The sequence below is a fragment of the Elephantulus edwardii genome, unplaced genomic scaffold (genome assembly GCF_000299155.1).
Source record: "Elephantulus edwardii isolate Elephantulus edwardi_28Jun2011 unplaced genomic scaffold, EleEdw1.0 scaffold00063, whole genome shotgun sequence".
Taxonomy (NCBI): domain Eukaryota; kingdom Metazoa; phylum Chordata; class Mammalia; order Macroscelidea; family Macroscelididae; genus Elephantulus; species Elephantulus edwardii.
In genome coordinates this window covers 3781316-3793711 of record NW_006399813.1, presented here as the reverse complement: position 1 = coordinate 3793711, position 12396 = coordinate 3781316, and the positions used below count along the sequence as shown (strand labels likewise).

At 50.5% G+C, this 12396-nt stretch overlaps 1 protein-coding gene across 5 annotated transcripts in view; it reads right to left on the bottom strand.

The window, feature by feature from the left end:
* NFASC (neurofascin) overlaps positions 1-12396 on the bottom strand; it is a 272454-nt gene that overhangs the window by 68941 nt on the left and 191117 nt on the right. For 2 of the 5 annotated variants that reach the window (XM_006887906.1, XM_006887907.1), the window contains exons 1-4: positions 11118-11208; positions 4087-4192; positions 1611-1807; positions 1080-1202 (exon numbers count right to left, since the gene is read on the bottom strand). In XM_006887906.1, the coding sequence (XP_006887968.1) occupies positions 1080-1202; positions 1611-1807; positions 4087-4192; positions 11118-11208 (517 nt within the window). Of the gene's footprint in view, positions 1-1079; positions 1203-1610; positions 1808-4086; positions 4193-5021; positions 5040-11117; positions 11299-12396 lie in introns of those variants that run through there. The other 3 variants (XM_006887905.1, XM_006887909.1, XM_006887908.1) reach the window with 3 other exon arrangements.

Here is a 12396-nt window from a genome sequence, read left to right as displayed (position 1 = left end):
TTGACCCTTCGCAGCAAGTGCATGAGGTCCTCCTCAGTTTCAGCAAGCAGGGTTGTGTCATCTGCATAACGGAGACTGTTAATAGACCTTCCACCAATCCTGATGCCACAATTCTCCTCATAGAGCCCAGCCTCTCGGATAATCTGCTCTGCATACATGTTGAAAAGGTTACAAAGCCCATTAATTTTCCGTTCAACACTTGACGCACATTTTGCTCTGTCACACTGATGTCTACACCCACAATGAAATCTTAGTTTCCTCACTCTTCCCTGTAACTCTGACTTCTAGGCATTCTTCTTTACGTCTTTACCTTCCCTTTCTTCAGTGACACGGTGCTGATAATCCTCTTGGTGCATACTGCCTTCCTTCACGCATCTTAACACAGATCTGCTATTTACTAATTTCTTTTTTCTCTCCCTTCTCTGTTCCTTCCCATCTCTGGTAAATGTCTAAGAAGATTGTATCTATGTAAGCATTTCTTCAGCTTAGTGGCTGTGTATCCTAGTCGCCCTTCTGTGACTGACTTCTTTCACTCAGTAGAACGTCCTCTACAAGTATCCACGCTGCACAGTGTTTTGTGAATTCTTTACTGTTTCTTAATACTCCATCTGTAAGATTTTCATGTGGTGGTATTTCAAAGTAGATCACTAGGCTTTTTTCTGAGGTGCCTCCGAGGGGCCTTGAACTTTCAGACTTTTGGTGGTCTTTGTTGTTAGGTGTTATCAAGTCAATAACAACTCATGGTGACCCTATGAACAATAGATCTGAACTATGCTGACCATTTGCACCACACGGGGATTCGATCTTCCTAGATAAGTACCATTACCAGCCTCCTCTTCCTGCCCACCCCCCAGAAGAGAAAACTGAGGCTTAGAGATGTTAAGCAACTTGTTCAGGATCTCATAGCTGGTAGCAGCTGGATGAGCTCTCTGCAGAACCTGTATCCTCGCCAGTAGGACCACCTTGCAGCTGCACCTCATTAGACAGGGTCATCCTATATTAGGCAGCCCCTCCACATTTAACACATCCTAACTGTCAAGATTAAGACACGAGCACATCAGCTAGGCTCTGAGACTCACAGCTGCTCATCCAGAAGATGACTGGGGATGGAAGGCCGGGCGGGGGGTTGCACTGCAGCGTCAAGGGGGCACCTTCTTGAACCACGACAGGATCGAGATTTTCCTTGGGCCACAGGGGGGATTCTGGGGAGACATGAGCAGAGGAGAGTAAATAGAGGGTGATGGCAGGGACCAGGGGAATGAGCAGAGTTAAAGGCAGGTACATCAAGAGGGAAAGGGAGGGAGAATGAAGGACAGTTTCCACAGAACTGAGTGAGGGGTGCCTTGTGAGAGGCGGGACATGGACATCTTCAAGGACACCTGTCTTTCTCCTCCTACCAAGCCTGGAGTGGCTGGTGAAGGTGTTCAAGACTCTGGTTTAAAACCTTCCTTTCCAGCGAATCTTTCTGAATTGGTGGCACGGAAGCCCTGCTCAGAGACGGAGGGACAAGCAGGAGAGGCAGAGCTTCAGGTCAACGTGGGCACAGCCCTTCTGGAATGGGCCTCCACATCTACCCAGGAGCAGGGGGTCTTGGCCCCTGTGCTACTCACTGGACACCTGCAGGCGGATCCTATTGGACAGGGCCGTGCCGAATTTGTTGCGGGCGAAGCACTGGTACTCCCCCTCATACTCCTCCGGCCGGCCGCCGCTGCGGAAGTCAATCACCAGGGTCCCAGAGCGCCTCCTCATCGACACCCGGGGGTCCTTGGCAATGTTGAAGAACCTGCTGTTACGCGTCCAGTGGAAACTGTGGACAGCGCGGGGGGAATAAGCAGAGGAATGAAGTGATTCCAGGTTCCAGACAAGAATCTCAAGTCCCTACTCTCACTCTTTTGATGGATTTCTCACTCTCAAACAATGGCCATATGCATATAAGTGGGTTCCAGCCCTGGAAGTGCAGAAGAACCGCCTGGAAGAGATGGATAACACATCTGAGAGTCCCAGGTCTCACGTCGGTGGACCTCCAGAGGCAGGTCTCTGGCATCTGTATTTCTACCAGGCAAGGCCGAGAACTGGGGCTCTACAGCTCATTCACTGGTGTGGTATGTTCTTGGGAGGAGTAAGCAGTGATTCTGAATTGTTAAAATCCACAATTTTTTGCTGCTTCTAGCTAAGACACTGCCAATCTCTGCTGTTGCTGCTGTGTGCTATCGAGCTGGAACCAACTCAAAGCTGACCCTTCAGCGGTGTTCAGAGGCTGTAAATCACACAGGAGATTGCTCATCTTTCTCTCAAGAAGCAGCTGGTGGATTCAAACCACCCACTCTTGGGTTGGCAGAGGAACTCTTTACCCACTAGGCCACCAGGGCTCCCTCCTACATTGCTATTATTGTCAGGTATGGTTATCAAGTGGAGTATAACTCAGAACAACCTATAAACAACGGACTTGAATCCTGTCCTAGCTTGTGCCATTTACATCCTCAGCAAACTCAAGTTGCTATTTCACCCAAACCATCCACAACAGGGAGCTAGCTAGTCCGGCTCCTCTGACCTCCTAAATGTGATAATCTGCTCTAAAACCAAACTGAAACGGTTTAGAGGAGCCGTGCCCCCACTCAGTGAGCATGGATTATAAAGCGGTGGTAATACAATGGAAACCGGGAGGGGAGGCGTCAAAGCAGCGGCCGTACAAAGCTGAGCCCGCAGGCAGAGAGCATGGGGACATCCATCTCTCTCCTACTCTGGGTGGTGGAGGGGCTGTGTGTCCACTACAGCCACAGCTTCGGACTCTCAGCTGCTCAAGCCACAACTGTAAAAGTGGCTGGAGAATCAGGGGCAGCAAGTGGCTCAATGTCCAAGTGACTGCAAAGGGGCCACCAAGGCCCAGAAACAATCTCAACGACCTGACCCACCCTTTGGAGTGACCTGCTTTCCCATACGGGGTGGTGGTGGGGGAGAGGGTCCTGCTTCTTTCAGGGCTCACAGTTCTAGAACAGACTATCTTGTACAAACTCAGGGGCCAGAAGCAAGCTCCACCCAGTCCCGCATCTCCTGGTGACAGGTACACTCTAGAGAAGGGCCTATGGCTGTGGATATGATTCTGAAATGAGGCTCCTCAAAGATCTAGCCTGTGGCACTGCTCTGAAGACATGGAACAGATAGCTAATCACTGTCCTGTCTCCATGGCTTTTGTTTGGGACTTGGGGGTCAGAAGGCCTGGCGTTCAGATCACACCTGCTGCAATCTCATTGGAGCTGATGAGCACAGAACAAGTTGAGGCAAGTGAAGAATGAAAGACTCCAGTTAGCTAAGTAGATGGACTTCCTATAAGTCAGATACTGAAGTGGGTGAAGGAGACACGAAGCAGTGGAGGAACAATGCTGTACTGAAAGCTAGAAAACACATTTTTCTCTGTTAGAAAACAGTGTTCTGGCTTTGCTAGGTGAATAGAGATAAGCTATCCAGCTTTAGCAGTTTCCTTCCACTCTCCAATCAACTAAATGCTTTTGTAATGTAAACTGTACCATCCACCAATTAGAACCCAATGCGTATTTTCTGGAGTATTTGAGTCTAGTTTCTCAGCTGACTGGTTTGCTCAGGTGTCATCAGGCCTAGAGACAAGGGGAAAGGTTTAATTCCTCTCCGCTACCAAGCCAAAAGTGGGTGATTTTAATGTGTGGCCCTTGGCCTGATTTTAATTGTTTTTTTGTCAAACATTCTTCTTAAGTGGTATAGCACTTGTTTGTCTATTTGCTGTACAGAGGTAACTCGTGGTTGCTGTGAAGCTGAACACTGTGACACTGATGTGCCAAATGTGATAATTGTTACCCACGGTGGACAGTGTTTGGTGGAGCTCCCCGATTAAAACAAGCTTGGAAGCAGGAGTGGCATCCACTTCCATAATAGCTTGCCTCCGGAAACCCTATAAACCTGGAGAAATGATGAAAGTTATACAAATGTTCAGGTCTTTCATTCATAGGGAGGTTATGAGTTGTCTATGACTCGATGGCACTTAACAACAACAACAACAACACTCTGTAAAGCCCACTTCTTCCCTCTACCCCTTGGCTCTCCCAATCCACTTACCTGGGGGCGGGGTTGCCCTTTGCTTCACACTCAATCAAGATATTATCCCGGGGGTCCACGATGTGGTCCTTCACTGACTGCTTGGTGATGGTTGGCGGTTGGGACACTGCAACAACGCACACGGAAGGTGGTCAGGGCTACAGGGACCTGCCCAGGCTCCCACCATGGGGAATGGCTGACTTCAAGAGCAAGGAGGTAGGCAGGAGGTGGCCAGGGCTCAGAACCTCCTGTTAGAGACCCAGCTCCTTAAACAGGACCACATGAAAGGAGTGGGTTGTTTGTGGACATGCACAGACGAATGCCTTTCAGAAGATGCCTACATCCCTATGAGAGATTAAAGTCAGGCCTTTGTTTCATCTCTTCTTATACCTTGATGCCCAGAGTGTGTTAGTTCTTGATAAATGTTTGTTATATGAACAAAGGAATCTAAAAAAGCACCAAAGTTCCAGAAGTTAGGGGCCATGGTGGCTCTGAGCCATGGAAGCTCAAGTGACTGCCGAGTTATGATGAGGACAGGTGACAGAAGTTTTAACTTCTGAGAAGTTCCCAGGGAACTAACTTGCCTGTATGTCAAAGAATCCAAGCTTCTCCCTCTAAGGCCTTGAATGTTCTACACTGTGGATCCTTAGCCACCAGAGGACAGGACAGCTGTGGCCAACATGGCACATCTCAACTTCAAAGACTCTCTTCTTACGCATAAGCTCCTCTCCTTCCCCATCAGTAATAAGGTCCATGCAAGCCTTCTTCATTCCCATGGAGTAAAGAGAGCTGACTATGAGCCTCTGGTGTTCTGAAACCCCAGAGGAAGCTTCAAGGGGAAGAGTGGAGAGACCGCTAGTCCTCGGGGGCCTCCTCACCTGGCCCTCTCCCCAGCCCTCCCTTCGTCCCTCCCACCTCCCAGCGGCACAAACGCAGAGAGCTGAGTGCAGACTTACGCTCATTCTGAATGCTTGCTGTTAGTTCCGATGGGTTAGCATTGTGAGAGGAGAGAAGAGAATATTGGTTATCATACACAACATATCACCCAGGTGCCCTCACGCCTTAGCATGCACAGAGAGTGGTGGTGGGGGGAGGGTCAGGACTGGGGGGGGTCCCTGTGTGCAGGCTTTCTCCCCTCCACTGAGGAGTTCATGGAAGGGCAGAGCAGGGCTGGGGCTGCGGCAGACCCAGCAAGGGTGTCATGGCAAAGGAGGTGCCTGCCTTGGGAAACTGAAATCATGCAGGTGAGCAGAAAGACCAGCTTCTGACTAAGAGAAGATGTCACCAGGAAAGCCACATGTCAAAGGTAATAAACTACTGTTTCAAAGAGGCTGGACTCTGAAGGTGACACCTGTGAGCTAAGGAAGCCACTGAGAGGGTGGGTTCATTGGCCGTTGGTGGGCAAGTGATGCTGAGGTCTGGGGAAGGGGTGGGTCAGAACCAGTGCCAGAGAGCAAGGCTCAAAGGGTTCTGATGTCCCGAGGGTTCGGCAAGGCCCAAAGACCTCAGTCCTTTTCACTACACCTTCATTTCAAAAGGAAAGCAGCTTCTTTGGTCTCTTTTCTGACCGCTTGGAAAACTCTAGGGACAGATGAATCATCCTTGCTGCTCTGTTCACAGCACAAGAATATCAGCCCAGAGAAATCTCACTCCTCAACAAGAGGCTCTGGAGAAGAAGCAGAGCCTGTGGCTCCTTTTTCTACTTATTACACAGCAGGTTAAAGAGGCAAGTGATACAAATCTTGTCTGGCCTTTATCTGACCGTGCACGTGCACATATGCAGAAGGGTGCGTGCTCGAGGACAGTGTCCTTCAAACTTTACCACGCACACGAATCACCTGGGAGTATGGGCAATCTGCAGCTTCTACTGCAGTAGGTCTGCATTTCTGACAGGTAGTCGGGGGATAGGGAGCTCTTGTGACCTAGTGGCAAGAAGCTGCACTGTAATCCCAAAGGCACTGAGTTCGAGGCCACCAGCTGCTCTGTGGGAGAAGGATGGGAATCGCCTCCTGTGTGATTAACTGTCTCTGAACATCTGCCGGAAGGTCAGCTATGGGTCGGTTCCAACTCTGTGGTGCACAACAAGTCAAGAGATGATGATGCTGGTGAGCTATGACCCAAGCCTTTAACAGCAAGGTTCTAAGTCATTTCACATACTTTGGGCCTGTTGTCCAGAGGGGATGGTCCTTGAAAAAGACATGCCAAGAAGAATAGAGGAACAGAGAAAGATAAGACCCTCACCAAGTTGGGAGACAGACTACCCTTGAGAGGGTGAACCCAGGCTGCTCCTTGGAGGCAAGGATTGTGAATCTCCATCTCACATACTTTGGGCATGTTGCCAGGAGGGACTAGTCCTTGGAGAAGGACATCATGCTTGGAAGGGTGGAGGGACAGCGCAGGACAGGAAGACCCTAGATGAGATGGATTGGCACAGTAACTGGGGTAATGGGGGTGGGTTTGTCAGAAACAGTGAGGTTGGCTCAGGACAGGGCAGGGGTCAGAGCTATTGTTCACAGTGTGGATGTGAGTCAGAATCACTCAATGACAACCAGTTAAGTGGTTTTTCCAGAGAAGGCCTTGGTTATACACAGGGAAGAGAACATGTGTTGTTGTGTGACTTTTAAAAATGCCTTTCCATTCCAATAACATGAGAAGGTGGCATAGTATTCTCATTCCATGCTCGTTGGGATGTCAGGTGCGCTGGTGTTTATGGACTGACTTTTCCAGAGGGAGTTGTTCCTGAAGGAAGCACAAGGCTAGTGTGCCAGGGCAAAGTCAAGATGACCTGATGGGTCCCAGAGCAGCCTGGTGAAGCAGAGCTAAGACAGAAACTAAAACATGCAGGAAGAGTCGCCAAGAATGGGTAAGATGGGCATCAGATGAGGCAGGGGATGTGGGAATGAGTGATGAGTTTATTACTATCCACATTGTGAAGCAAAGTCTTGTGAGAGAGACACACACAGGAAGGGTCAAAATTACTCCTTGAAATGGGCCAGAGTTCTTTGACTTGCTGTGGAGAAAGCTGAGGCCCTTAACGCTGCCTGCTCAGGTAACAAGATGGGATAATAAGCAAGAACTCTAAGGTTTCTGAACTCATGTTCCCTGGAGTTTCCCTCCTTTACTTACAACTTCATCTACAATTCTCCTGCCCAGAAGGGGAATTCTAGGAACAGAGAAAGCCAGTGAGGCTGGGGAGAAGGGCCCCCCTCAGGATAAGCAGGGCACCTGATCTCATCCGTTCTGACTTCCTGCCAAGGTCCCTGATGTTTTAATTTCAAGCAACAGTTGGCATCTGTTGGGTCTTCACGTACAGTGAGGGCATGGGCCACACTGAGGTGAGAAGCCTGACAAAGGATTTACTCTGCCCACATGAACTTCAGGCCTCTCCGTTGAGCCTAATGACAATGTCCAAGGGATGCTGAAGTAAGTCCAGGGGACACTGAAGTCCAGGGGAAGGGAGTCACTCAGATAATACCCTACAGGAAGTGATGCAGAACTGAAGAGACCCAGTTCTTTTCTTTGCTGGCCCACAGCTCTCTGTACAAACCCATCCCTGACCAGCGTGCTTATGACAAAGAGGCCAAAGAGACAGGTGATGCCCCGGCACTGTTTTATCCCTGACATTCTGGATAAGGAGAAGCAAGAGAGGAGGCTGAGGAGGAGTGAAGACACTTAGGCAGCCTGAGGGGGCTGGTGCTGACTGCAGGCCCACACTGAAAGGTTACTCCAGGGGCTTTTGAGAACCTGCCTGCTTGAAGGGATCAAGGCAGCTGCAGGAACCTCAGGGCTCCAAGAATTCATCACAAGGACAGAACTGACTCAAGAGTCAAGATACCACAGAAGGAAGACGGTGGAGACAGCCAGGCTAGGGACAAGGAGTGCCAAGCTCCCATCCAGTCTTGTGACCTCTCTGTCACACCATCTGCCCTTCTCTCCTTCTTTCGAAACTGCTTTCTGACGATGTCAAGTAGAGGATGAATTTGCTCTGGTGGCTTCCAAGGGAGAGAAAAGCTTTCCAGAAGGACTCTGCAGGGGGTGAGGTCAGATGCTGTCCGGTCTACAAGGATTTCTCTATTTATACGCCTCCTGTCCTCCCCTGACTCTGTCCATGAAGGATGGAGTGTGAATGTCTGTGTGTGTGTGTGTGTGTGTGTGATCAAGACCACAACACAGCCCTGTTTCAGACGATGGTGAGGAGATAATGTCTCTCTCACCCCACTGCCCTCCGTGGGCTCCTAGGAGAATTATGCCAAGTCCCTTTGATTTGGGAAGCAGATTCCCTTTTTGGCAAACTCTCTCTGGTTGATGAGGCGACCCTGTGCTTTTCTCAAAGGTCATGCTGTCCTCCTTGGCATTGGGGAGGAAGGGAGGTGGCGGTCGGGCAGGGAGGAGGGTGCTTGTGACTCTGCTGGCAGAGCAGGGGAAGCTGGAGACGGGGAGCTTCAATGAGGGACTGTGGAGCAGCCCAGGGCTCTGCTCCAGGGCACCCCTGGGGCCCAAACTCTCCAGTCACAACTGAACCAGTGCCCTCCAGACACAGTGAGTGCTCTCCAAAGGGACAAAGAAGTAGAGGGGCACACCTGGCAGGACAGGCCACACCTGGCAGGACAGGCCACACCTGGCAGGACAAGTGTTCTAAACCTGAGCCCCCACAGCCCCGCCCAGGCCAAAGACAGAGAGAGTGAAGAATGTCACCGTCTGTCCGCAGCCCGCTACACTGGACCTCAGCCCAGGGTGAGTCTGAGGCTGGGCTATTATGAAACAGCATCTGTCATGTTGGGCCCATTGAGAGGAAAATATAGTGGAAGAGAACCTCTTCCCAGGTGACCAGGACCTCTCTGAAGGGCGCGCCTTCCTGTAGTCTCGTCCTCAGCCGCTGGGCCTATAGCAACCAGAGAAGTGTGGTACGTGTGGGCGGACTCCTGGGGGCCGCATCTCCTGCCTTCACATGGTCTGAGCAACCTGGCCGGCACCTGGGGTGGTGATGCAGGACTCAACTGTTCGCTTCATTTAGAGAGACACTACGGTTATATCCTGGCTCTGCCACCTCCCGCTGGTGAGCTGGAGAACTGGGCTGTGCCTCCGGGCAGGTCAGTTCCCAAACCCTTAAGCTAAGGATAACCCATACTCTGTGGACCGGCTGTGAGAAACACCTGAGGACTCTGCATGGTAACTCAGCTCACTGTCCGGCACATGGCAGCTGCTATTACTATTATTGCTAATATTCCAGTGGATTCGAAGAACAGCAAAGGTTAAAAAGAGGCAGAGATGTCAGAGAAGGGGTGGGTGACATCGAGTGTCAGATGAGAGGAGGGTCGTCGAGTCCTGGGGTCCTGGGTTCTCTTCTCAATTTATGGTGCATTTGCTGTGTGACTCTCTGAGTAAGCAACGGCTTGCATTTCTGTCAACACACCTTGGGAACAGAGATCTTCCCAGGGCCCCTCTGGGACACCAAGGTGAAGAGATGGTGGTGGGGAAGGCAGCCGCAGCTCTCTGCCCCAAGGGTGGTACTGCGGAGAGAATGACGGCTTGGACCGGCTGCCTTAGAAATACAGAATCTTAGCACCGATGCCAGAGCCATCTATTTATAGGTTCCCTTTGCCAGAACCCCTGCACCCCTGGGCCCTAGGGATCAAACTGGCAGGTGAGTGAGAAGAAGCTGCGGAGAGAAATGAGCCTTCAGCACTTTCTTGATAACCCAATTTCCCCTGCACCCTCTCCCTTCTCCAGGGACCTGGCCTTATCATGCTCCTGATTAGATTGTCTGCCTGGGACAGTTAATGAGAAACTCTCCTTGAGCCAGAAATGCAGATGGTCTCCATGGCAACAGTTCCCCTCACAACTCCCCTTTCTTCCCTTGTTATGCCTCTGTGTGTGAGCATACAAACACATGTGCACACGTACACTTGACGCTGACAAGAGGGCAGCAGGGACCTTTCCTATTTAGCTTCTGGGTCGGAACTGCAGATATTACCAGACTGGTACCCTTTGGAATTGCTCATGCCTCTGGAACTGCTATTATTGGTGAAGTGGGGTGACAAGCGGGTTGAGCCATCTGGCAACTGTGCCAACTCCAGGACTGAAGGCCTGCTTTTGGAAAGCTCGGTGGGGTCTTTCTGAAGTCTATATTACTCTCCCATTTCCTCCCCAAACATTTGTCAGCTGGAGGGAATCCAAGCCGGTGTTGGCATCACAGAGATGATTTTTCCCCCCTAGTCTTTGAAGAAGGGAATAAGGTCCAAGATAGCCTACCCACATGATAGCACAGGGGAGCCAAGAAATCAGGGCAGAACTCTGGCCAAGGAAGCCCCATTCATTTAAAGGCCGAGCCATGAAACATGGCTACCAGTCAAGGGAACGCAGCTACGGTCATAGCGAATTGAAAGACGGCTGTTAGTTCAGGATGTTAAGCCTTTTTTGATTCTGAAGGTCAAATAATATCTGCACCACGGGAAACAAAATGACATGGATTTCACTTTTCAATTTTGCCATGGGAAAGTTGGAAACAAACAGAAGGAAACAAACAGTGTTGGGATCTCCAAGATGAGCCTGATAATGCGGCTCTATTTTGATGTCTTACTTAGCCAGCTGATTCCCTTCCCAACCCTTCCCAGGCCATCTCTCCTCCCGATCACTCCAGAGAAGGCCTGAAGTGTCCAGCTCTGGGCTTGTCGGGTGTTAGACAAGAAGAATCTACGATGCTTGACCTTCAAAAACTCTGGCTTATGGCACAGCCAAGGTGACAGGGCTGTGAGAGGTGAGTGGTAGGAAGAACTCCCATGTGGCGCTCAGAATTGCAGACTCAAGCATCCTCTGGGTCATGCTCAGGTGCCCCGTCGGCTGTCCCACGCCTCAGCTCAGCCACAGCCCACTGCAGTGTAGCCTTAGCTTTCCAGACACAGCTCTGCATACTAGAACCCACTGCTAGCTCTCTCCCCAAATCTCTTCATGTGTTCTCAACTCCCGCCATCCTTCCTTACTCTCCTGCGTCTTTGTCCAAGATGACAAAGAGAGAAAGAGAGAGAGAGAAAAGCAGGTGTAGCAGGACTCACGATCCATAGGAATCTCGATGGCCCCACTCAGGCTGAGGAGCCACAGGAGGAAGGCTGCGTGCACCCAGGGTGGTGGTGGCTGCCTGGCCATCCTCAGCACTAGGCCTGGCTCCCTGGCCCCCAGGCCTCGGGGTCTTGCCTCCTCCAGCCGCTCCAACTCGACCTCCCGGACTGAGCTCAGCTGTGGAGAGAAACACAAAAATCAGTATGTCTTTCTTGAACTTATGTCCTCCAAGCAGTCTTACAGTGCCTGGGAGGGCTCAAGGAGCCCCTTGAGTGATGGTCTGGAATAGGGTTCCTAAACAGGGGAACTACTGAGGTTGGGGACAGAATGAGTGGGGTGCTCTCCTGGTGTAGTGCTTTATGGGATATGTTGCTACCTCAAAGGGCAGTGGTTCAAATCCACCAGATTCTCTACGGGAGAGAGACAGGCAGCCTCCTCTTGTAAAGATTTAGACCTTGGAGACCCAATGAAGGGGTGCTATGAGCTAGAAGTGACTGAATGGCAGTAAGCTTGGTTTGCTTTAGCTTTGGCCTTGCAGGAGGAGTGTCAGCATGCTGGGCCTATACCTACATGCCAGTAGAGCCACCCTCTCCTAGCTATGATAATAAAAAAGACTACAGACAGGGCCTGAATAAGGATGACAGAAGAAGAATTGACGCCTTTGAGCTGTGGTGTTGGAGAAGAGCAGTAATTATCTATGGATGGCCAAGAGAACAAATAAATATGGTCTGGAGAGGGTGCAGCCAGAGTGCTCTTCGGAGGCAAGAATGATGAGGCTTCACCTCACATACTTCCGACATGTTGCTGGGAGGGGCTATTCCTTGGAGAGGGACATGATGCTCAGAAAGGTAGAGGGTCAATTAAGAAGAGGAAGACCCTCGGCCAGTTGGACTGACACAGTGACTGGTGCAATGGGCTCTGATGTATCAGGAAGTTTGAGGATGGTACAGAATAGGATAGATCTGTTGTTCACAGGGTTGCTATAAGTCGTACTGGACTCGATGGCACCTAACAACAACACAGACATTGGCAATTGTACGCTTTTCCATTGCCTTTTGTTCCTGAAGGGCAAAACCACCCCCAACAGAGAAGCACTTATTGTAGAAGAAAGAGTGGTTCTGCAGAGAACGTTTATTCTATGGACTGACATGTGTTACAATCAAATCCCAGTACCTGTGGATTTAAGATAATGTAATATAATCAACAGGGAGCTCTGGTGGCTTAGTGGTAAGGAGTTGTGCTGTCATCACAAAGACACACACAGTTCAAATCCAG